General features: G+C 38.9%; 1 protein-coding gene across 1 annotated transcript; it reads right to left on the bottom strand.

Annotated features, from left to right (window-relative positions):
* Window positions 1-1,615: 1,615 nt before the first annotated feature.
* LOC104090700 (exocyst complex component SEC5A-like) lies at window positions 1,616-26,286 on the bottom strand. Its single transcript, XM_009595869.4, has 22 exons — window positions 25,623-26,286; window positions 21,456-21,610; window positions 21,272-21,366; window positions 20,082-20,276; window positions 19,864-19,991; window positions 19,580-19,738; window positions 18,628-18,732; window positions 17,375-17,449; window positions 16,855-16,992; window positions 16,589-16,762; window positions 15,583-15,726; window positions 6,522-6,648; window positions 6,237-6,447; window positions 5,447-5,562; window positions 5,140-5,365; window positions 3,924-4,017; window positions 3,557-3,634; window positions 3,418-3,474; window positions 3,075-3,224; window positions 2,534-2,749; window positions 2,051-2,299; window positions 1,616-1,876 (listed from the first exon to the last, which is right to left on the bottom strand). Exons 1-21 carry the CDS (start codon window positions 25,992-25,994, stop codon window positions 2,078-2,080), a joined length of 3,237 nt encoding a protein of 1,078 aa, XP_009594164.1. The 5' UTR covers window positions 25,995-26,286; the 3' UTR covers window positions 1,616-1,876; window positions 2,051-2,077.
* Between the last annotated feature and the right edge of the window lie 405 nt (window positions 26,287-26,691).

Below are 26,691 nucleotides of genomic sequence, written 5' to 3' on the forward strand. Positions count from 1 at the left end.
CCATAAGTAGTTCGGCTATTTTTTTTTCTTTTTCCCTTCAACTTTATTCTCGACGATAAAATTTATTTAGAAATAATTCGCGAAATCAAATGAGTGATGAGTTTTAATTGAATGTTTGGTGTCTTATGTAGAAAAAAGTATTTAGTATTATCTCTAATGAGTTTATTTTGAATGCATTTCAAAAAATAAAAACTTATCAAGAAGAGCAGAAGTAATATACTTGAGTCGTGTTTTATTAATATGATTCAAATTGTGTTCTTTTTTAAATATATTTGCTTACTTGTTTATGGTTTAAAATGGTGACACCGCTTAGAAAAAAATCTTGCGTACGCCACTGCTTATGGCCTTATGCAAATTTTCCTATGCAGTTACAAGTAAAAGGAAAAATAAATCATGCCAATATCTAATAAAAATAATTACTGTATAAAAATTGAAAAGCAAGCTGCAGGCCAGCCATTAGAGGAATACATTCTTAAAGTTTTGTTCAAGATTATGCCAATTTACTAACCTGCAAGGAAAAAAAGGGATAGTTCGATGCACAAAGCATCTCGGATTTATGCATGTCTGAGAAAAAAACCGTGGGATGTGATGTAGGAGCCTACTCTAACGGTAACACTAATGGCTAACGTGTGACCTATTAATCATACAGAAACAACTTTACTGTTGTTTCAGGATTCCCTTATAACCTGCAAAAGATAATGCAATTTCAGGATTTCACTTGATAAGGATGATCTTTCTTCGAAATGCAAAATTATTTTTAGGCACAGAAAATAAATAGAAAAACGAAATAAAGAATGAAAGAGGGAAAATCAATCCCCTTTGTCCAAAAAGGAAGGAAAACGGTACCAAAAAAAAAAGGTGAAAAGCATAAATTTACAAGTGGGTAATAAGTTGAAAATGAAGGTGCATGTTAAATGTCACTATTACTGGACCTATAAGAAATGGACCAGAAGAAAAGCAGATGAAAAAGCCCACATTCAGCAGCTGTGCGTAAAAGGGACGTTGCAAAAAGTTCATATTGGCTTCAAATGACAAACAGCAATTGGGAAAAAACAAGAGAAAGGAAAAAGGAAAGGCTTTGGGGACATACGACTAAAGGCTAATGTAACTCTCAGTCTCAAGTCCACTTCCTCTTATTTTATTATTTGATTTTACTCATGTCCATTTCAATGTGATAAAAGAGAGGATAAACCCACAATTGGATTAGCTTTTTGTCTGCAAGCCATATTACTTTATGACTTTTATTTTGTTCGTTTGGTTTGCTCATAAATATCAAACTATTCGGATGAAGTACACATAGCCCTTAAAGTAGACGGTCTTGAATTTGTCTCCGCCTGCCCCATGACCAGAATTTTATGTTTAACAAGTGTTACCCCTTGCTTGCCCCATGGGAAATACTTTTAACTTTTGACCTTGAAGTTATGCCCATGGGGCAAGCGGGGGTCAAGTTAAAAACCACCCTAAAAAGTGTCATATTTCTGCAATTTTTTGTTTCACCACAATTTTGTAGCAAGAAAATGCAGAAACTGAATGAGCTTTTCCAAACAGCATATTTTCCAAAGAGAAACTCCTTGCTTTCTTACCGTTATTCTGCTGATTTAATGAAGATCAATCCTTTCTCCAAGAAGATTGTCTTAGATCAGAGCGAGCTGGAGCTGACTTCTACAAGGTCAACAAAATTGGATTTTGGAAGCCATACAATACTATGGCCCAAGTAAAATTTGGATAAAACAAACAACTTGCAGGATACACCTATAAATTAGTTTGTAAAATCACTTTTGTGGTCTTTGTGTTTCATATCTCAATAAGAGGCTTCCCCACTGTGGCGAAAATTGGAACACTTGAAAACGCTTGATACTGTTAAAATTAACTCATCCTGGAAACATGAATGAATTATAATGAGGTTTGTGATTATGGTTTCATTATCAGCAAAATTGAAATTAAAATAAGGCTTGTGATTATGGTTAAATTATCAGCAAAATGTCTCTCATCCAAGAAAAGAATGTAAATTTAATATACTACAACGGCACAAGCATTATGGAGGAAATACCTTGAGAAAATAAAATAGACCTATAATTTATCGACGTCTATGCTTGGAGAAGCTTGCGGGTCCAATATTTGGAGATCCTCTAAAATCTCTACCAGGAGAATCCATTGATCCTCTAAAAGAAGCATAAGCTGCTTTTGCTGATTCTGGGACAGAGTCCAGAGGAATTGACTCCACAAAGCATGCCGTATTGATTCGGGTCCTCTCAAGTTCAGATTGAAGTAGCTCTGAACTATACTGCTGCGCAAGAGCCTGTGAAATTGCCAACAATTCAAAGGTATGTAAGGAAGGGTGGCTAAACACTTTTAATGATGATGTCTATACTAGTTAACTTTTGGTGCAAGGAAAATATCATTGCCAACAGCAAATTTGCTGGCTGGACTGAACCATGTGATAGCATGTTTACTTATGTCTAAGCAGATTGCATAGAGAAAAGACATGTCCCAAAATCTGGAAAAAAGTCGATAGGGAGGAAGTATTTCATACAATCAGGTCATCAGGTGATACAGACGCCCCTTGCTGCCTTTCATCCTGAAGCACATCATCACTTCCACGTGTTGGCCGACGGCTATGACTTGGAGTCTCAATAGTCTCTGTTACACTCTCAGTCGCTTTCTCTAAGAGGGCCCCTTGTAAAGTTTTCAGGGACTCCCTTGCTTCATGTGTAAAATAAGGGTTCAATATGGTCTCAAAATAATCAAGCTGCAAGATTAAGCAATACAGACTATCAGAGTCATGGGAGAGCATAACCTCTCCATTTCAGTTTCCTGTTTTATTCTATCAACTTTTGGTAGTCCATAAAAATATCTATATAAAAGAATGCAAGAACGCAAATCTAAATCCCACTCTCTGCGTTCTTGTTTTAAGTATTATCTGCTTCTACCTGTTGCAAACAGCATAAAACCTTAAGCAATATAAAAGCACTCAAAGAAACAAAAGGAAAGAACCAATTTGTATTTACACATCCAAAAGGAAGCTGTATAACAGTAGCAAAGTGATTCCCGGACGCACTAGCAATTTAACTGACCTCAAGCATAAGCTGACAAAAGCCATTCACGTCTAATACTATAAAATCTTTGTCTTGGTTTTCATGGAAAATGCTTAGGAAAGTGTCTATTAGGCCTTCAACAAGAATACCAAGTGTCTTATCCAGCAGAGGCTTACAACCGGCAAAGACCTGTAAGAGAAAAAACAAAGAAGTTAGACTAAGAAATGCTGGAGAGCAGTTTTGATAAGAAGGCCACAGTGCAAGATAGAGTTTTGAGGTTTAAAACATTTATCTCTGCACCAGATAAATCAATTATATCCTCCATCCACCAAAAATAAATGAGCAAGCAACAATATCTCCAGAAAAGCATTGGAGAATTAACCTCTGCATGTACAGCAACTAAAGTGTGCAGCAATTCCACAGCAGCATCTCGCACTCCCTGCAACACAGACAATTGTGCTATCATTCCAAGTGGAAAACGTTTTCTGTTATAGAAGGCTAAAATGAGAAAGAGTTATCACCTTAACTGCTGGTACAGCACCCCATTGTATACTACCCTCCAACAAATAGTTTACAGCAGCTGTTCTAATCAAATTTGTCTGACAATATTTCCAAGAATAGTATAATTAGTGATCCTCCATTCAGGGATAAAGCAAAATTTAAGAGGCGACCGTCTGTTCTTTTAGAAAAATGTACTCCACCAATATCAAGCACAAAGTATACTGGGAGTTAATGTAGTCTGTCACGCACATCTTTTAAGAAAAAAAGTGAAACAAAACAGAAGGATGTCTATTATAGATGAAATAGTGCCAACATTACACACATACTTATGGATCTTAGTGCGTATGTAACAGCTTTTGGCCTGCTGAAGATATGAATCACTCATACCTTCGCCAAAGTATACTGCTCAAGCACATTCTCTTCGAGCCCAGAGAAAGACGTAATCAGATCTTGCATATCACCATCCTCTTCATCCTTACCCCTAAGGTAGCATAGCACTTCAGTATCAACTTCAGCAAAGGGAAAAAAACGTAGAAAAGCGCCAAGTGTCTTCTAAGGCTTTAAGTACAAAGCGAGTGCTAAAGTAAGCAAAAAACATAATGGACAACAAAACAAAAAATATAAATATGTAATGCAAGAAAAAATAACTAGGAATACAAACAATTCTGTTGAACAACCTTAATAAATTGGAACATATGAAGAAAACCATGTCAATCAATTTCAGAAATCATTTAAATTTCTGATAAAGATTTCCCAATTCAGATTAGAGACTAGTTTTTGTTTACTAATTTCCTATTCTAACCACTAAATAATCACCCACGATATATCCTTAACAATCAGTACATTACTTTATCATTTCCATTTTATTGTTTAGTGTTTTTCTATTTAAGAAAGTGTCCACGAATGTTGAGGTACGTCCGGCGCCTGTACTAAAGCATTTCTTAAGCAAGATGAAGTGCCCAGCCTGCATTACACTAACCCTCACGACTGAAGTGCATTTCAGGTGGGCCTTTAACAACACTAGATAGTATGATGTTAATTTAAATGTTAGGTAGCTCGACAAAATATTATCTTGTGAAAGTCTCTAAAGACAAGACGACTGCCGAAAAGAACTACTAAAGAGAAGATTTTAGGTCCTAATAACACATCAGACCTTTGTTCAAAGACAGCTTTCAAATTCCTGGGCGAAAACTTTTCCATTAAAAAAGTTAAGAGAGACAGGCCCTTAAACGAGAAAATTTGTTCCCATGGCTATCTTATAGAAAGTATGCAATTGCAGTGGTTGAAAAAACGTACAAACTCCTGTTCCCCATTGAATTGCCACTCTTTAGGCAAACAACTTGGGATGTAGTTCTGCAACACACTGATATAACAAAGTACCCTTAGTCCTGTCAACTTCTATTGAGTAGATTTTTCCCAATGCTTCTGACATTATATTCGAAACAAATCATAAAAAAAATAGTCAAGCTATTCATTACTAGAGAGTTACTTGTACTGGTTTAGCTTGATTTACAAGCTATAGAGTACTAGAGAGCTATTTTTGTACCTAGGCTCTTTTAGCTTGATTTACAGGCAATAGAGTACTAGAGAGCTATTTTTATACCTAGGCTGCTGCCAAGTTCGTCTGTACTTGCTGTACAATTCATGAGAAAGTTCATCTTTGAGATACCCAATATTACTTACGACCATCAGCAACTGTCGATGTGGATCAATAATGCTTCCAGGAAAAGGATCCGATGATTTTTCTGGTTCAGCATATCCGTTTTGAAAATGTAAACTTTCTCCGTTATATTCGTCTATAAGGTGATTGCCAATGTGCCCCAGCTGGCCTAATCAGAGTGCAAAAATTTGTATTATACTCCAAATACTATCAGCTACTAAAATGCTGAGGTATCAACTGCTTTACATACCAGCAAAATTAAGCAAACAGTTCAAAAAGGCAAGTCTAACAGATTCCTGAATTTCTTGAAGCTGCATGAACATGTCCTCTGACTTCGTAGCCTCATTCCGCAAAGACTGAATCATTCTGGACAGAAAAGGATTGCACAAAATGTGTGTAATAACCGACCAAAAGTTCCGATATTTTCAAAATTCACTCCAAGTAACAATTTCAAGTTGTTTCCTGAAGGCCTATATTACAATGCCCATACAACTTAAGAAGACAAGAAGCGCTACATCTTTGCTAACAAGAAATTATGTGTGCGCTCAATCAGTTGTTTGTAACTTATAAAACCTTTAAGGAGTTGTCGTCTTAATAGTTAATGGTATCAATAAGCATAACTCATTATAGTAAGCATCACTAAACCATGGTATAATTCAAATCAAATAAAATTCCCCTCTGTTCAGCTGGAACATGGACATGAGTGTGTGTCAACAGCACTGAGGAAACACAAGAATCTACTTTTAACATATATTTTTCGGTTTATACTGATGAGCGAGCCCATGTATATCTGAATCACTCTTGATAGCTTCGCAAACATATACTTTTGGATGCACATATCCGAATTATAAAATAAATTGGAGCTAAATTAAATTACTTCCTGACAAACATCAAAGGCAATTGAACAACTGTTTTGCATATTGAAAAGAAGCCAGCTAGGGAAGACCCTTCAGCTTACTGCGGTACGTAGCAGGAGGATTAGTCATATGTATAGTTATGCATAAATGTACATACAGCATTTTGTGACATATTTAACTTACAAATTGATCTGATCCATTGCAAATGTGATAATTGAACGGAAAGCCAGAGGCAAGGAAGAAATTGTATATGGAGATCTGTTCCTTTCTAAAATAGATACTGGGACCCAGGATTCATCTGTTGATATCTTCTCAGTTGTAGTCCGCATCCAAGAACAGAGCCTCAATATATAAACTTTTGTGACCTCAGACTGAAGGGCGCGCAATGCTGTAACTGTTAATCATAGGAGAAATCACTCAGAAACATTTCACAGACAACAACGTACGTCAACCTGGAAAATTACGTACCAGCAACTGGAGGCGCTGATTCTTTGGCTTCAAAAGCTTGGCATGCTTTAGATATCTCTTTTATAGCATCATTCATGTATGGGCAAAGAATATTTGATTCTTCAAGATCTCGAAATGTGTTTTGAACCTGTGAGATTAATTTCAACATTGTATGAAATGCATTAGGAAGAAGCATGAATACACATTAAATCACAAAAGCTTAAATCCAATCTCCTAGAAAAAGCACCAAATCTATTTCAAAGCGAGTGACAGCTAAACAGACTAAAAACTGGTGGACTAAAAGAACTATACAAGGTGGAATGGAAATTACAAGAGGTGATTAAGTTTGGTGTAAGAAAAAGTTAAGGTTGGTGCAACAAAACTAGTTTCAACTTGCTACGCATTTGCCAAAAATTGAAAACATAAGATATATAAACTAGCATCAGAGAGATAGAAGAGAGGTAAAACTTAAACTAAGAATGTCTATGTCCTAACAAGTTTTGACATAACGGAAGCCTTAGCTACATTCATATGATTATTATATGACAAGAGTGGGTTGCTTTAGTGGTGAGCACCCTCCACTTCCAACCAAGAGGTTGTGAGTTCGAGTCACCCCAAGAGCAAGGTGGGAGTTCTTGGAGGGAGGGAGCCGAAAGGGTCTATTGAAAACAGCCTCTCTACCCCAGGGTGGGGGTAAGGTCTGCGTACACACTACCCTCCCCAGACTCCACTAGTGGGATTATACTGGGTTGTTGTTGTTGACAGACAGAAGCCTTAGCTAGATTCATATGATTATGCCTCTTTAAAGAAAAAGAGGGATGTCACGACAAATATGATGGTTAAAAGATCCCATGGTCTAGATGGTACCCCTATAGAAGTATGGAAATGGCCATGAGAGAGCGCAGTAGTATGCCTAACCAAGTCATATTATGGAGTGAAAAGATGTCAAACGAGTGAAGAAAGAGCATCTTGATTTTAATAGATAAGAACAAAGGAAAAATTAAAGATTGCAACATACTATTGTGGTTAAAGTTATGAACCATAGGTTTGTTAGTTTACAGCATGTATATAGTGTAGTATTGTCCCACATTGGTAGAAGAATAGTATGTCCTTGTATAGTATAGCTATAAATAAGGACCTCTTGTATTGTATTGTTAATCTAATATCAATAACATATTTTCTCCCGTGCCTTCTCACATGGTATCAGAGCAATTGTGAGACACTTATCGCTGTGCATAAATTCCAGCGATTCCGAGAAAGAGAAATCGCTGTGCATAAATTCCAGCGATTCCGGGAAAGAGAAATCAGTACTTTTTTAAGGTTGTTTTCTATCTGCTTCATTTCTGTCAGTGTTGTGCAAAATCCAACACTACCACAAGAGTCGTAACTGTCCGGCGACCAAACCCCAGTGAAAAACTCCGGCAGCAGCCTCCTCACGCGACTCCACGCGCCACCAGAAGCTCACGCGCGTGAGCTCACGCGTCGGCGCGTACGACCACTTCCGGCCATTTTTTGAAAATCTTCCTTCAGAACAGTTGGGTCGCCTGGTAATTCTGATCCTACCCCTACTGTTTTCATTTCATTCCGACAACTTTGAGTTTTTTCCGGCAGCTACAGTACTATTCCGACAACTACAGTACTATTCTGACAGCTACAGTATTTCAGTATTCTGTTTTTGTATTTCCGTACACTGTTTCAGTGAATTACAGTTGATTCTTTCTCCTATTTGGTAATAATTTGCAACAATGTCTTTGGGATTTGATGCTTTTGGGTCTAGAAACATGAGTTCTGGAAACTCTAGCGCTATTATTACCTCGGAACCTTTAATGGGAGGTTCAAACTACTTAGCTTGGGCTTCATCTGTCGAGTTATGGTGTAGAGGTCAAGGTGTTCAAGATCATCTAATCAAACAGTCTAGCGATGGAGATGAAAAGGCAATAGCACTTTGGGCAAAAATCGATGCTCAGTTATGTAGCATCTTGTGGTGATCTATTGATTCCAAGCTGATGCCCTTGTTTCGTCCATTCCAGACATGTTATTTGGTTTGGGCAAAGGCACGCACCTTATACACTAATGACATATCTCGCTTCTATGATGTGATATCACGGATGACAAACTTAAAGCAGGAATTGGATATGTCTACTTACTTGGGTCAAGTACAGGCAGTCATGGAGGAATTTGAGAAGTTGATGCCAATTTCTGCTAGTGTGGAAAAACAACAAGAGCAGCGACAGAAGATGTTTCTCGTTCTTACTCTCGCTGGACTTCCTAATGATCTTGATTCAGTACGCGACCAGATTTTGGCTAGTCCGTCTGTCCCGACAGTTGATGAATTATTCTCTCGATTACTCCGCCTTGCTGCAGCACCAAGTCCACCAGTGATTTCATCACAGATACTTGATTCCTCTGTTCTTGCATCCCAGACAATGGATGCTCGGGCATCTCAAACTATGGAGCATAGACGAGGAGGAGGTTGTTTTGGAAGATCTAGACCCAAGTGTTCTTATTGTCACAAACTTGGACACACTCGTGAAATGTGCTATTCCTTATATGGTCGTCCACCCAAAAATACTTACATTGCTCAGACCGAGACTCCAGGTAACCAAGGATTTTATTTATCTAAAGAAGAATATAATGAGCTCCTTCAGTATCGAGCAAGTAAGCAGACATCTCCACAAGTAGCCTCAGTTGCTCAGACTGATACTTCTGTTACTGGTAATTCTTTTGCTTGTGTTTCCCAGTCTAGCACTCTTGGTCCATAGGTCATGGACTCAGGCGCTTCTGATCACATCTCTGATAATATATCACTTTTGTCAAATATTGTATATTCAAAGTCTCTTCCCACTGTTACTTTAGCCAATGGATGTCAAACTAAGGCAAAAGGAGTTGGACAAGCTAATCCCTTGTCTTCTATCACCCTAGATTCCATTCTTTATGTCCCTGGCTGTCCTTTTAGTCTTGCATTTGTTAGTCGTTTGACTCGTGCCCTCCATTGTGGTATATATTTTATTGACGATTCTTTTATTATGCAGGACCTCAGTACGGGACAGACAATTGGTACAGGGCGTGAATCAGAAGGCCTTCACTACCTTAACTCACTCAGTCCTTCCACAACATGTCTAGTTACAGATCCTCCAGATCTAATCCACAGACGTTTAGGACATCCAAGTTTATCCAAACTTCAGAAGATGGTGCCTAGTTTATCTAGTTTGTCTACATTAGATTGTGAGTCGTGTCAACTTGGGAAACATACCCGAGCCTCCTTTTCGCGTAGTGTTGAGAGTCATGCAGAGTCTGTCTTCTCCTTAGTTCATTCTGATATATGGGGTCCTAGTAGAGTCAGTTCATCCTTGGGATTTCGTTATTTTGTCAGTTTCATTGATGATTATTCAAGATGTACTTGGCTTTTCTTAATGAAAGATCGTTCTGAGTTATTTTCTATATTCCAGAGTTTCTGTGCTGAAATCAAAAACCAATTTGGTGTTTCTATTCGCATTTTTCGCAGTGATAATGCCTTAGAATATTTATCTTCTCAATTTCAGCAGTTTATGACTTCTCAAGGAATTATTCATCGGACATCTTGTCCTTATACCCCTCAGCAAAATGGGGTTGCTGAGAGAAAGAATAGGCACCTTATTGAGACTGCTCGCACACTTCTAATTGAATCTCGTGTTCCGTTGCGTTTTTGGGGCGATGCAGTTCTCACAGCTTGTTATTTGATTAATCGGATGCCTTCATCTCCCATCAAGAATCAGATTCCGCATTCAGTATTGTTTCCCCAGTCACCCTTATACTCTCTTCCACCTCGTGTTTTTGGGAGCACGTGTTTTGTTCATAACTTAGCCCCTGGGAAAGATAAGTTAGCTCCTCGTGCTCTCAAGTGTGTCTTCCTTGGTTATTCTCGTGTTCAGAAGGGATATCGTTGTTATTCTCCAGATCTTCGTAGGTACCTTATGTCAGCTGACGTCATATTTTTTGAGTCTAAACCTTTCTTTACCTCTGCTGACCACCATGATATATCTGAGGTCTTACCTATACCGACCTTTGAGGAGTTTACTATAGCTCCTCCTCCCCCTTCGACCGCAGAGGTTTCATCCGTACCAACCGTTGAGGAGTCTAGTGTTGTTCCCCCTAGTTCCCCAGCCACAGGAACACCACTCTTGACTTATCATCGTCGTTTGCGTCTTCCATCAGGCCCAACTGGTTCTCGTCCTGCACCTGAACCTGCTCCTGCTGCGGACCCTGCTCTTAGTACACTGATTGCACTTCGGAAAGGTATACGGACCACACTTAACCCTAATCCTCATTATGTCGGTTTGAGCTATCATCGTCTGTCATCTCCCCATTATGATTTTATATCTTCTTTGTCCTCGGTTTCCATCCCTAAGTCTACAGGTGAAGCGTTGTCTAATCCAGGATGGCGACAGGCTATGAGTGACGCGATGTCTTCTTTACATACAAGTGGTACTTGGGAGCTTGTTCCTCTTCCCTCAGGCAAATCTACTGTTGGTTGTCGTTGGGTTTATGCAGTCAAAGTTGGTCCCGATGGACAGATTGATCGACTTAAGGCCCGTCTTGTTGCCAAAGGATATACTCAGATATTTGGGCTCGATTACAGTGATACCTTCTCTCCCGTGGCTAAAGTGGCTTCAGTCCGCCTTTTTCTATCCATGGCTGCGGTTCGTCATTGGCCCCTCTATCAGCTGGACATTAAAAATGCCTTTCTTCACGGTGATCTTGAGGATGAGGTTTATATGGAGCAACCACCTGGTTTTGTTGCTCAGGGGGAGTCTCGTGGCCTTGTATGTCGCTTGCGTCGGTCACTTTATGGTCTAAAGCAGTCTCCTCGAGCCTGGTTTGGTAAGTTCAGCACGCTTATCCGGGAGTTTGGCATGATTCGTAGTGAAGCTGATCACTCTGTATTTTATCGACACTCTGCTTCAAGTCTATGTATTTATCTGGTAGTCTATGTTGATGATATTATTATTACTGGCAATGATCAGGATGGTATTACCAATCTGAAGCAGCATCTCTTCCAGCACTTCCAAACTAAGGATCTAGGCAGATTGAAGTACTTTCTAGGTATTGAGGTTGCCCAGTCTAGCTCAGGTATTGTTATTTCTCAAAGAAAATATGCTTTAGACATTCTTGAGGAGACGGGGATGATAGGTTGCAGACCTGTTGACACTCCGATGGATCCGAATTCTAAACTTATGCCAGGACAGGGGGAGCCGCTTAGCGATCCTGCAAGCTATAGGCGGCTGGTTGGAAAATTAAATTATCTCACAGTGACTAGACCCGACATTTCTTATCCTGTGAGTGTTGTAAGTCAGTTTATGAATTCTCCCTGTGATAGTCATTGGGATGCAGTTGTCCGCATTATTCGATATATAAAATCGGCTCCAGGCAAAGGGTTACTCTTTGAGGATCGAGGTCATGAGCAGATCATTGGATACTCAGATGCTGATTGGGCAGGATCACCTTCTGATAGACGTTCTACGTCTGGATATTGTGTTTTAGTAGGAGGAAATTTGGTGTCCTGGAAGAGCAAGAAACAGAATGTAGTTGCTCGGTCTAGTGCAGAAGCAGAATATCGAGCAATGGCTATGGCAACATGTGAGCTAGTCTGGACCAAACAATTGCTCAAGGAGTTGAAATTTGGTGAAATCAGTCGGATGGAACTTGTGTGCGATAATCAAGCTGCCCTTCATATTGCATCAAATCCGGTGTTCCATGAGAGAACTAAACACATTGAGATTGATTGTCACTTCGTCAGAGAAAAGATACTTTCAGGAGAGATTGCTACAAAGTTTGTGAGGTCGAATGATCAACTTGCAGATATTTTCACCAAGTCTCTCACTGGTCCTCGTATTGGTTATATATGTAACAAGCTCGGTACATATGATTTGTATGCACCTGCTTGAGGGGGAGTGTTAGTTTACAGCATGTATATAGTGTAGTATTGTCCCACATTGGTAGAAGAATAGTATGTCCTTGTATAGTATAGCTATAAATAAGGACCTCTTGTATTGTATTGTTAATCTAATATCAATAACATATTTTCTCCCGTGCCTTCTCACAAGGTTGAAATGTGGGAAAGAACTATAGGGCATAGATAAGGGTGATAGAGACAAGTGTGGCTTATGCCTAGTAAAACTACAGCTGAGGTTATATTTTTGCTAAGAAAAACTTATAACAAGAGGAAGAAGGATCTTCACATGATATTTATTGATCAAGAGAAAGCATACAATAGAGCACCACGAAAGTTCTTTGATAGGTGCTCGGCATGATAGGAAACCATATCAAATATATAAAATATCATCAAAGATAAGTTTGAATGAAAGGTCACAAATTTGAGAACAATGAGAGAAGAATAGGTGCTTATCATGAAAAAGAGTCCATATCAAATATAAATTCCATCAAAGATAAATATTAATGAAAGGTCACAAATTTAAGAGCAGTGAGAGAGGAGATACAGAGACTGGGAGTAAACCAAGGAATTGCCTTAAGAATTTGCTTGTTTATCCTAGATGAGCTAATTAATAGTAATTGGGATTACGTTCTATGGCGCATACTATTTGTCAATGATATTATTTTAATTGACGAAACTAGTAGGGAAGTCAAAAGAAAGAAGTCTAGAAGGGTTTAGAATAGTAGAAGCAAAGACATAATATATTCATTGCAAGTTCAACCTGCATAAGAATGAAGGTGAAGTTAGATTGGATGGAATTATTGGAGCCTAAACACACACAATTCAGATATCTAGAATCAATTTTCTAGGAGAATGGAAATGATAGATGAGGATGTAACATATAGAACTAAGATAGAATAGTTGAAATGGAGTGCCGAATCCTATGCTGTAGGAAGATGCCTAAAAAGAGTAAAGCAAAAGACCAGCAATATACATTGAAGTGAATGTCTGGCCTCTAAGACCAAACTGTCCACTAGATGAGTGTTGTGAAAATGCAGTTTTTAGACAAAAATAAAATCATACAAGATTGGAGAAGATTAGCAATGACCACATCAAGTAGAGGCCGGAGGTGTGAAGACAGACCCTGGAGCCAAAAGGTTTCAAATCGAGCAGGACTAAAACAGAATACTTGGAGTGTAAGTTCAGTGACGAAAATCATGATTCAGACGTAGTAGAGACGCTTGACACTCAAGTCCTCCCCAAGAAAGGAAGTTTTCAAATACCTCGAATCAGTAATTCAAGGTAATGGAAGATTGATGAGGATGTCACACATCGTATTGGAGCGAGGTGGATGAAATGGAGGTTCGCATCCAGTGTTTTGTGTGATAAGAATGTGTCGCCTAGACTTAAAGGTAAGTTCAACAAGTGGTGGTTAGACCGACTATGTTATATGGGGCAGAGTGTTGGCTAGTTAAGAACTCTCATGTCTAGAAGATGAAAGAAGCAGAAATGAGGATAGTGAGATGGATGTGGGGGCATACTAGGAGATATAAGATTAGGAATGAAGTTATTCGGGACAAGGCGAGAGTGGCCCCCGTGGAGGACAAGATGCGAGAAGTGAGGTTAAGATGGTACGGGCATGTGAAGAGGAGAGGTGCAGATTCCCCCATGAGGAGGTGTGAGAGATTGGCTTTGGTGGGCATGAGGAGAGGCACAGGTAGGCGTAAGAAGTATTGAGGTGATTTGATTAGGCAGGACATGTCGCAACTTTAGCTTACTAAGGACATGACCTTTAATAGGAGGGTGTGGAGGTCGAGGATTAGGGTAGAAAGTTAATGGGTAGTTGAGTGTATTTCTTTACCATACCAGTTGCATTAGTATTAGTCTTGTATTTTTGTTCGTAGAGTTATATTACTACATGTTATTTCTTTCCCTTCAGTTATCTTATTATATTGTTGTTGTTACTATTTTTTGCTACTACTCCTTTTCATTTGTTCTTGAGCCGAGGATCTTCGGAAACAACTTCTCTGCCTCCACAGGATAGGGGTAAGGGTCTACATGCACACTACCCTCCCCAGACCCCACTAGTGGGATTATACTGGGTATGTTATTATCCTGTGAGATTTTACTGGGTTGTTGTTGTTGTTGTTGTAAGTAGAGAGAGGCAAGTAGCATACATAGAGGATACAATAAGAGAAGCTCACTTGAAATGGTTTTGCTATGTTCTATGTAAGCCTCTGAATGCACTGGTTTGTAAGTGTGGCGATATGTTGATTGAATATGCTAAAAGGGACGGGATAGACCTAAAATCATATGGATGAAAGCTGTCTCAACAGACATACAAGTGAAGACTTCGCTAAGAACATATAACACAATAGAAGCGACGAATCTATATAGGTTTAGCACCTAGTTGGGACTAATTCTTAGTTATTGTTGCTGTCACATTTGCATTAGGTCTGATATTTGTCCGAAGAAATGGTAAGAGATTATATATCAGTACATCGATAAGTGTGAGATTTAGGTAAAGAACTCTTAGTTTGCCTTAAATGACATATTTACCAGTATAAAAATCAAAGGGGCCAAAATAGCGAGGGATGGATATAGAGATTCACATAAGACATTTGCTACATTCCGTTTAAAAAGGTAAAAGAGCTTAAGTTGTCTATAAACGTATGCCATAAACCAGAGGATCTTTTTTCTTGAGATTTCATATTTTGCGGGAAAGTCATTTCTAACTACCTGTTTGTCATCTTTCGATGAGGTCTAAGCTAGTCCCTTTTAATCTGGATTATGATACCAGGAATCTGCTCTGAATTAGGCAGTGGTTAAATTTGTTGTGTGGCAATAATGGTGTTGTTGTCTCAACAGAAACAACAACAACAACAACAAACCTAGTAATTTCCTACAAGTGGGGTCTGGGGAGGGTAAGATGTACGCAGCCTTACCCCTACCCTGGAAGGGCGTTGTCTCAACAGAGTAATACAAAAAATAGAAGATAAAGACCAACATTAGCTGGCCTCACAATTGAAAAATAATAAACCAAAGTGGTAGTGTCAAAAACAGCTTCCTCTATCAACAGCCAGAAAAGGGAAAAAACTAGGTGCACATGTGTCTAAAAGTAAGCATAACCCTCGGCAACTTACTCTCCTGCCATCAAGAGGAAGCATTTACCTCGGATTCATAAGCTGATAAAGTACTCTGCAGCATTCCAGCAACTTCATCAAGAGAATGACTTGAGTACTTTCCGTCTCCTACTTTTTCTTCAGTTCTCTTTGCAGAGACATTGACATTTGAATCAGAAGACACTTGGGAAGTCTATTTACAAGAAAAAGAACTCAGAGAACTAGCAAATGGAAGCAAATAATACATCTTACTAATAAGAAAAACTGCAACTCTGATGCACATCCCCCAAAAATTGGAGAAGCAACAAATTTCTCTAGTACGAGAAACAAATGGTAATCATCTTGACCTATTCCCAGAAATATACCACTTGAAATTACCAAACGCTACAAAAACAATGGCAAAGAAATTATAATCAAAAGGAATAGTTAGATGGCTGTCACAGCTGGACACAACCAAAATTCAGTCTGGCAATGGAGCATCAGATTTCAGCTATTGTATCATGGATGCTTGCTTCATAGTGCAAAGTAACCCAGCATTTGAGGTCCAAACCTCCAAGTAAAAGAAATAACCACAGTGTCTATCTTAAAGAGACAAATCTGAGCTTAGAAAATTTACATTATAAAACCATTTAGAATTTTCAATCTTCAAAGATTTTGCATACTCTCGAGAATTAGAGTTCTCCTAGAAACTTGCAAATCAACCAATCTAATTAAAATTGGACAAGATGAAAGAATGAGAAATATGTCCAATTTAGCAAACTAGTCAGAGTAATGTGTAAACAAGCTAGTCAGAGTAATGTGATCCAAAATTGACGCTAGTAATGGATTTTGTGAGAACAAATTCAAGGGAAGAAAGAAAAGTGAGATCGACTACATATGGCAAGTACTAATTCAGCAACTTTATTCCAAAAGTGCATCAATGCATCAAATTTACTCCACGAAAGCTATCTGGTCCTCACTGACTTGGTAGATGACAGAGGATATCTTAATCTTATCCTTAGAATATTTGGTCCAACCTGATGAATAGAGTACAATGGGTAGGAGAGTCTGGTTACCTTTGCAAACTTCCCACTGAAAACCGAAACGGAAACTTTCCAGAAGGCAGGCACATGATGAATAATAACAGCAGTCAACCTACGTATATATCTTCCTCTAAGAGCATCCCCTTGTTCACCGATCATCTCTAATGGTTGCAAATCACCAGGAGATACAGAGTAGTCAATGTCTGACTGATCATCATTTGTAACATGTAATGAGAAACATTAATCTGAAGTTGAATTTAATTATCCATGGCTTTCTGATAACAGGCAATCATACTTACAGAATGGTTCAGATCTTGCTGAATTTGCCTCCATTTTGCATCAGATAAAGCTCTTGCTCTCATCTCATTCTGTAAATTCTCCATCCTTGCTTCATGATCTAAAGAGCATTTCGCAAGCAAGCCTCGAATTCTGTGGTTCTGTGAAATAGTAGAATTATGTCCACACTTTTTCCCTAGAGGATAAGTCAGAATGAAGTGCTATTCATAAAGCTAGACAATATTTACCACGTCCATAAGGGAAGATACTATTACATTGTGTTAAAGGAGGAAAGAAAAATGCCAATCATTCTTAATTAGGAAGAGGAGGGTTTTCATGATCTACCCTGCATTTTCCTTTTTCTATAAGAATTAAGCAATGAACTTGAAAAGCCAAATTTCTCAAACATGAAAAACATAGAATTTCAGTGGAGAGAGATCAAAGAGCACAAATCTATAAGTACTGATGTTCCAACTGGTCCACCCTAAGCATAACACCATTATATGTAATCAAAAAGGATAATATCGGATTTAGATGCTTCACCTGTATATTCAAGTAGTGCCATACAGGATCTGATTCAGGTTCCAACTCCAACAAGAGTCTCACTATATTTTCAAGCTACAAGAAGCATTATGGGATACCACATGAGAAAAAATGTAAAGTTTGACAAACCTCAGAACTTTCTAAAAACTAATAGGTAAGTAAAATTGTCAGCATTTAAAAGGTTGCACCCAATGCCAAGGTATGTAAGTCAAGCCCAAATGGAGATGAAAACTGCAAAATCAAGCAATTATATAAGAAAATCTATCATTTTCAAGGACAATGGTAATATCAAGTATTTGGAAAGAAGCCCATTATAAGTTAACAACAAGTTTTTAGAAAGGCAAATACCAATTGATTCCCTGCAGAAAAGAAACAAATTCCCTAAAACAATCTGAAATTAGATAACCTAGCAAGAATATATTTGAGGCATTCTGACCAATAGGTAAATTAGAAGCAGAAGAAAAAGAAAAGAATTATCTACACGGGGAGTAGCAGAAAGACAATAGCTGCTACAAGCCAAGTGAACAAGAGATGTACAAGTTCGAGCTCTTTGATCAAGTATAATCCACTTGATATAGTAGCATCCCAATCAAGCACAACGAATTAGGTGGGGTGGAAGAAGCTAATATATGGATAGGAACATATGGAACTCGTTTTACAGATATATTCTTCCTCTTTTACATATGGAACTGGTTTGACAGACATATTCTTCCTCTAGCAAAGGTAAGGTACTCCTATCACAGACCACTCTTGTTCTAAGTCGACGGTAACACAAGGCCATCATTCTGTGGTGGATCTACAACCTGATCCCAACAATCAAATAGTAGCTTCTCAAGTTATGTTTCGAATTACAAGTTCAGCAGGGCAATTTGTACCCCTCCAGATAAATGTCACTCTCAAATGAATAAGAAAAATAGTTGTCAAAAAGAATGGTCAAAACTGCTCACTGGTTATCAAAGCAGATTTGGAAGTGTTATGGGAGGGAAGCAAAACCAGTTGTAAGGACTACCGAGCATTTGTAAAAATGTATTGAAAAACGAGGGCTATATTTATTGCTTTAAATCCAGAGACACGACAGAGTTGAGATCTTCAGTCTTTTGACTATTTCAGATTATACTGCATTATTGACGCAGCTCCTTATGAAGACTTTTAGAGAACCAAGAGTCCACCGTGATGCCATCCTACACTTGCCATATCTTCTACCATTCAAAAAGATGAGCTCAAGTTGGTAAACTAACTGAAGGATGACTTACATTTGTCTGGTCAATATGAGGATCTTCCAGAGACTTGTAAAGCATGCCTTTAAACTCTTGCATAACTTTTTCAACCTCCTCAAGGACACGCTTCAAAATTCCCACCTGAAGAAAACAAATGAAATAAATAGTGACTAAAACAAAAGCAAAAGCTTTGGATAATGATGACAAAAATAACCAAAAAAAAAAAAGAATCTATATGCAAAGAAGTAAAAAAAAAACAGAGAAGCATAAATAATAATCAGAAGATAACCTCAAGGTGTCAAGCATCATATAAAAGTCAAGAGGAATGTTTAATAATAAATCAAACTAAAGACATCAACAGCATGAAACTCTATCAAGTGTTTTTTCCCCATGTGATGAAAGATGCCTACCCAAAGAATCTACATTTCAACGAGCATAAACAACCTGCACTAGCCAGAAACAAGGAAGGTCTTAAAATATTTCTTTTAGTAAATATGGAATCATTAAACAAGGCACTAGGATGTTCCTATTCCTTTACATTGAGGTGAACACAAACGCGTTAAACAAAGAATAAGCATTACTTCTCAGTATAAAACATTGTTAAGAGCAAGCATTTGCTTAAATGTACGTCGTAGGAAGGGCCTCGGTGAAATGTATATCGAAACTCTATAATTATTTTTTATAATTAAGATTCTTCTTCCCATAATTACTAGAGTTGGGCATTGCCAACAGCCATGTACTAGCCTGGAGTATCCTATATTATTCATGACCACAAGGTATCTTGGATTAATTGATCACTAAGACTGGGAAACATAGGGCCTCACACACACAGAGACATGAACATGTATAGATGCAATAAACTTCTGCATTATCTTGTGTTGGTGTACTTGTTTTGCAGGATTTAGATTGGTTTCAACAGTTTCAAACAGAAAGCACAATCCAATACGGGCAAGTGTAAAAGTCACAGAATATTTTAGCCTTCACTTACATGAGAAGGCAGAACAATTGACTTTGCTTTCCTGTACTCCCTGACTGCCAGGTCGTATTCACCCTTACTAATGCTCTCGCGAATGGTACTGGGTAAGTTAAATAATGTTCGGAACCTCTGAAGCATTCCTTGAACAGCTCTTATCTTCTCAGCTTGAGCCTACACGGAAATGCTTCTACTTGTTATATACTAACAAAAAAAGAAGAGGCAAAACACCCACACCTACAATAATCAACTTCATTAAATGGATTGAACTGAAAAATACAGTATCACATCCTATTTACCTGTCTTTCAAATAGTGACTCAAAAGCACGGTTAGCAATTGAATTGACTCCTTGCATACAATTAAATAAGTGAGAAGTTCCAGAACCTTCAGGGTCTTCCTCAATGCGTCTCAACTTCGATTCAATATCTATAGCAAAAACATCAGCCCAGATTAGATCTTCCTATGGTAAATCAAAGTAAGGCGAAAACTTCCTATCAAACAAGATGTGAAGCTCACCATCAATCGTTGTTTTGCAAGACACAAAGCAATCGAAATTTTCTTTGACCAATTGTTTTTTCTGTTGCATACGTCCTTTAAGATCAGTCTTCAAAGAAAGAGCACCCGCCTCCAAGTCTGCTGCACTAGTGTCTTGGTGGATTCGGGATAGAAACAACTTTGGGTCAAACTTCTCAGAAAAATAATTCAACCTCTCTGCAAAATTGACGCACTGTCTTGTGAAAAATTTCAGTTGATAACTTGCCTGAGATAGAGAAACTATAGAAGGAACTTGTAGTAGTAAATGAAAATAGAAAACAAATAGTTAATCAAACTGTTAATCAAAATGATCGTGTAAATTCCTCGGGCTTTAAGCAAAAAGAGAGAAATGACATTCGCATGCTTCTTAGAAATAAAATGCATGATTTACAGAAATTACAAAAATCACTTAACATATATGAGTATAGTATTTATGAATAGTTTCGGCAGCTTTGTTTTAAAATATGTCCTGTCAACATCAAAGCACAGTTTTAGTGAACGTGCTGCGTTTCTGTCCATCACCAATGATATTCTCAGGAGATGCACGCATCACCAAGCGATTGCCACCAGCAAAACTTGACAAAATAATATAATCCGGGAATCCTCCTGCAGGCTTGTCTAGTAATCCAATGCCACATTAGTGCACATACAAAGTGCACTGCAAAACAATGAAAACAGATTTAGAGATCACATAGCAGCATCCCCATGCTTTTTCCTCAACCACAATATGATCTTTCCCAGTAGGATAGTAGAACATCATTCCCAAGGGATCCACCACATAAGGAATAAAATGTTTTTGTCTTAAGTCTGCTTAGGTGCCCAAACATCACATGCCCTACCATGTGAGTTAGAGATCCTGCTATTTGTCTAGCTACAAGAACTAAAGAGGGAGCAGCAGTACAGGCCTAAAAGATACTGCAATAAAAAAAGTCCACTCAACAGTACTAAGAGTGAGTGCCCCACACATGAATCCAGAAGCATCCAACAAAGTGTAGATGAATGAGAGTTGTCATACAGATTCATCTCCATATTATCATCGCATGGCACATTCAATTCGAAATATTATTGAAAGAGGCTGATGAAAAGAATATTTCCTGGGGGAATTATAATGAATAAGGAGAATAAAAAAAAGTTATAATATGATAAACTAATTTGGTGAAAAAATTAAATACCGCGAGTTTTGGCGTCTACATGATCCCTATCACCTACAGATGGGGAGCTTGATGAGTGCTCACTGATCATCCGTAACGTTCTATTGTCAACTATCCTGTCAGTACAAAGCAGCATCCCAGTTAGCACAAGACATTACCAGTGAACAGTTTGAGATACATAAAAAAGTAAGACGATAATAGGTACCCCAATCTTAGAGGATCTATGCATTCCATGCCACGGGGGAAAGACTGCAAAGTGTTAAGTGCCTTCTTCGCCAATGCCATCTTCTCCTGCTCAGCCTTAATTTGAGTGGCTGGAACTGCTCTAGTCTCCCTCATCTCCCTAACATGACGCCTTAGCTGAAAAAAGTTTTGATCTTTAAGTACAGCATTCATTCAAGACTGCTTTAAGCAGTACTGGCCAAGCAAAAAAGTCATGCACACATTCTGATTTACAAAGATAAAGAAGCCATTTATCTACTTCCACATGAATGTAACTTGAAATTTATATACAAGATGTCACGTCCTTAGTCTTGAACTAAGCGCTCGTGCAGCACTTGACAACTTGCTTATGATCTTACACAACTCGGTCATGATCTTGCTGTGCCAAGTCAGCCTAAAATACTACACTCAAGATCGCTAAGGGAATGTTAGATAAAAAAAAAAAACAAGAGAAATTTGTCAAAGGAAGCTTTTTATTGTAGAGAACTTGATTATTTTTGCTTGGTGAATTACAAATGAATGGCCCCCTTTATATTCTAGTCTCCTAGGGGCTAGTATGTAAATATTAATTGTTACACAAGTCCTTAATATTTACAAGATAAGGGCTTTCTCTAGAACTCTCTACAAACCTAGAAGATTTCAAGGACTTTACTAGCAAATCCATAGGGATCTACGGTCTTCCTAAGGAAATGTCCATACTTCTGTAGAATCTTCTCATAAATGCTAGCATTCCTCCTATGTAAGCTTCCACATGATATTACTATATGCCAAATGGCATGATGATGTGGCGGGTCATAACACTCTCCCCCACCCAATTTTGTGCCGCCCTCGGCACAAAGCATCGAGACGTACGCGCGCACCTCGCCTTGGTGTCGCCGGAGATCTTTGTCCATTAGCCATGATGCTATATGGAGCGGTTCGCCTTCCCATGTCACAAGGTATTGGTCACCTTTCTTCTTGCCCCGTTTGTACTTTGGACAGCTAGTAACGATGACCTCGATCCTCCGCCCATCAGATGCTTATCCTTGCTCTTGGCCTGAATCTCCCCTTGACTCAACCAAGTCTAGCAGCTTATGAAGCATCGGGTCCATGCTTCCACTCCCTATTTGGCTGCCCTCCGTGGTCACAGCCTTGCTAGAAAACTTGACCCCTCTTCTTGGTGCATCGTCCAAGTCTTATAGTGTGCCATCACTTTGTAACTCGCCATCCTCTTCAACTATGTCCGCCCAACTTTTCTTGCTGCCACCATGCTCCATTTGCATGATTCCAAGATAGGCTTTGGAATCCCCTACTTTCGGCTTAGATTCCAAGCGCATCCCCCCAATACAGGCGGCCCCTCATGTGTCACCCTTGTGTGCTTGAGCAAAGTTCACGATCATTGATGCAAGCCTCCCCAAATCTGGGCATTCACTTGCCCGATGTGATCCTTTAAAGAAGTAGCACCCTCCCTTAGGCACGTACTCGCTACTGTTTTCTGGCCCCTTACTGTTTTGCTTGGACCCCAGTCCGTTATGGGATGGCCCCTTACCATTGCCCTTGTATACCTCGGCTATGCCTTTCCCGTTGTCCTTGTCATGATCTCCCCCACCCCTCCCAGCGTTGCCTTCTTTAAACTTGGCAGGTTCCATCTTTGAAGTCAATGAGCGACTCGGCTACCGCTATGGCCTCATCCACGTTGACTACTTGATGCCTTCTTAACTCCTGCTTTGCCCAATTTTGCAACTCATCCATGAAGTAGAAGAGTGAATCTTCCTCGGATAATGACGGGATTTGCAGCTTTAAGGTAGTGAACTCGCGCACATACTCCCGAATTGTGGCCGTCTGTCGGAGCTCCCTTAGCTTCCGCCTAGCCTCATACTTCACCTGGTAGAATTGCTTCTTCAACTCCTTCTTAAACTGCTCCCACGTCTCAATCTTGCATAGCCCCTTCTCCATGTCAACACATTTTCGACGCCGCCGCAACGCGGCAATCTCTGAGAGGTACAACACAGCAGTGTTGATCTTGGCCTCGTCATCTTTCACTTTGTCGTGCCTGAAGTAGTTCTCCAAGTGCCAAAGGAAATTCTCCACTTCTTGTGCATTACGAACACCTTTGAACACCGGCGGTTTGGGAGCCTCGATCTTAGTCTCCCTCATCGCAATAACATTACTGTCTGCCTCGGTTACGCCAGCATTGACACTTTCCTCGAGTAATTCTATCTTTGCCTTCACAGCATCGATAGTACTCAAGACCTCCATGAGTCTGCATTCCAAGGCAGAGATGGTTTGGCTTAGCTCCATCTCAGTCTGTGTACGTCCCTCCAAGTCATTTCGGATACTCTCAATCTTGATGGCGTCCATCCCCGCATTCACCTTCATCACCCACTTTTACCGAGCAATACGTCCTCCGGCAGGACCTCCACTTCATCCTCGCTCGCCTTAGTGGCAGATGATTCTTGGAATGTAAGCCCCTCGTTTGGCACAATCTCGAGCGGCACCTCCTGGCTCTTGTTGGTGGCATTCCTCTTTTTGTTACAACTCTTCTTGCCAGCAGCATCTTGGATGACGTTGGCTTGGGTGTTGGCAGCATTAATTTCTCCGTCGTTCGCCATTCCCTTAGTTGCAACCTTTGCTCTGATACCACGTTGTCACGTCCTTAGTCTTGAACTAAGCGCACGTGCAGTACTTGACAACTTGCTTATGATCTTACACAACTCGATCATGATCTTGTTGTGCCAAGTCAGCCTAAAATACTACACTCAAGATCGCTAAGGGAATGTTAGATAAAAAAAAAACAAGAGAAATTTACCAAATAAAGCTTTTTATTGTAGAGAACTTGATTATTTTTGCTTGGTGAATTACAAATGAATGGTCCCCTTTATATACTAGTCTCTGAGGGGCCAGTATGTAAATATTAATTGTTACACAAGTCCTTAATATTTACAAGATAAAGGGCTTTCTCTAGAACTCTCTACAAACCTAGTAGATTCCAAGGACTTTCCTAGCAATTCCATAGGAATCTAGGGTCTTCCTAAGGAAATGTCCATACTTCTCTAGAATTTCTCATAAATGCTAGCATTCCTCTATGTAAGCTTCCACATGGTATTAATATATGTCAAATGGCACCTACGTGGCATGATGATGTGACGAGTCATGACAAAGAGCTCACAAAATAAAACTGACTTCCTCAGATGAACAACCCCAAATGTATGCGAAGCAAAGAATAATCTCTTATAGTAAATAAGCAACTATAGTTCTAACAGGTACACACCAATAAAGCAAAGTCACTTTTGCTAAGAAAGATATTTTCAGGAAAATATTGTCAGCTGAACTCGTTTCCTTTATGAATATTCCAACTCTTACTCCATACCACGTGCTTCAACAAACACTGAGAAAGTGTTGTTAATCTTTAATATGCAAAAATATTACCAAAACAGTATCGTCATACCCAATCCTCCTCCTTGAATAATTATCATGGTAAATTGCTACTTTACACTGAACCAAATACTCTAAATAATCCATAAAATGGTGTTCCAATTTAAAACTTTTTCCTCCATAACAAACATGACTATATGCAGAAAGAATAATAATGAGATTACCAATCGTAAAATCAGCTAACAGTATTAAAACCACAAGAATTGCCCACGTAAGGGGAAAGAAATCAAACAAAAGTTTAAGCTATCCACAGCTTTTTGACAAAACATCATGAAATCATAATCACAGCATCAGCTTACAAAGCTACTACCAAATATTATACCCACAACACATTGACAACGTAAAGATATTTTTTATACTGTCGATGAATTTAACCTGTAATAGCAGGTTAGTTAGGCAAGTCCAGGATTTAAAGTTTATGGGTTTACAGCGACCTCAAGTTAATGTACAATAACAATTGTGTTCACTGTTATATATTTATAGGTATTTGCTGAATCTTTTATACAAGGTATGGACAAAAGTTACTAGGTCCCATGAACCCACATCTTCACCTCTGAATCCGCCACTAATCAAATCAATTAATGTTTAACAAGATATTTAACTTTAATTACCTAACAAGTGACACCATCAGTGCTTAGTAAAATGTATTTTTAAAATATTGCCACACCTACTCGAAGCCCACTGACTCTAAATTCTAGATACACAACTAGTAAATATATAAGGCAAGTAAGGATACCTCGTCTTCATCCACGCGTTTCCAGCAATCAGGTTCACCGCCTTCCCACGGTTCACCATCATCCTTTCCAACTGATCTTCCTCCTCCACTTGCAGCACCTCTTCTCTTCGACACGCCCTTACGATCCTTAGAGGAAGGAACCTCATCACCAGATGAAATGCTGAGTATCTCTAAGTCTGAATCATCTTCATCTTCCTCCACTCCTTTTCTCTGCTTCTGCTGCACGGCATTGGTGCTTTTTCTGTTCGGCGTCGCACCTCCTCTGCCGCTACTAGGACTCGGCTTTGGCATTTGCTCTGGCGGTTTTTTGCCCTGTGCTTGCTCCTGTAATGCCATTTGTAACAGCTCATCTTCGTCACTGTCGCTTGACATTTTTTTGTTCTCAGTTTGTACGAATTTCTGTGTACGTTGAGAAATAAAGAATATGAGAAAATGGAGGTTGTTGAATTCGGAGATGGTAATTGATTGTTCTTTTGCTGTTAACAGGAAAACTTGTTAGATGTGCCATGTCGAGAAGTATGAAAAGCGGAACTTTTTTCGTCGATCTTGTTCTTTTGGTGGAAAGGGTGAACCGTTAATAGAGGAAAGGGAAGACCTTTTCTATATTTGAATTAACTGATTGTTAGTAACCCAGTATTCAAGGGTAAAAATTTACCTTTACACTAAAACATAATAATTTCCCTTTTATTTTATGCTTGATTATAATTGGTGTTTTGCACCAAGAAATTACATTAAAAGGATAAATGCTATTCCTGGAACTGAAAGCTATGTTCAGAGACCGGAAAAAAGGCTTATTGGCGAATCGGGTTATTGGGGTAGGTAACGGTTGGCGAACGGATTGAAATTTTATAATTAACGGCTTAACAGTTTGGGGACGGATTACTCGTATAACCCGTTAACCCGTTAAGAGTTTTATATTTATAGTTTTACCCTTATGCAGTAATTTTTTAAACCCTAAGGCCTAAAATCTAAATCCCTAATTTATCAAATCTCAATAGCAATTGTGCTGTATTTTTGGCCTAGAAATAGAGTAGATTCTGATTTCACTTCAAATTCAAGTCAGCCCCTT

This window comes from Nicotiana tomentosiformis, chromosome 12, assembly GCF_000390325.3.
Source record: "Nicotiana tomentosiformis chromosome 12, ASM39032v3, whole genome shotgun sequence".
Classification (NCBI taxonomy): Eukaryota; Viridiplantae; Streptophyta; class Magnoliopsida; order Solanales; family Solanaceae; genus Nicotiana; species Nicotiana tomentosiformis.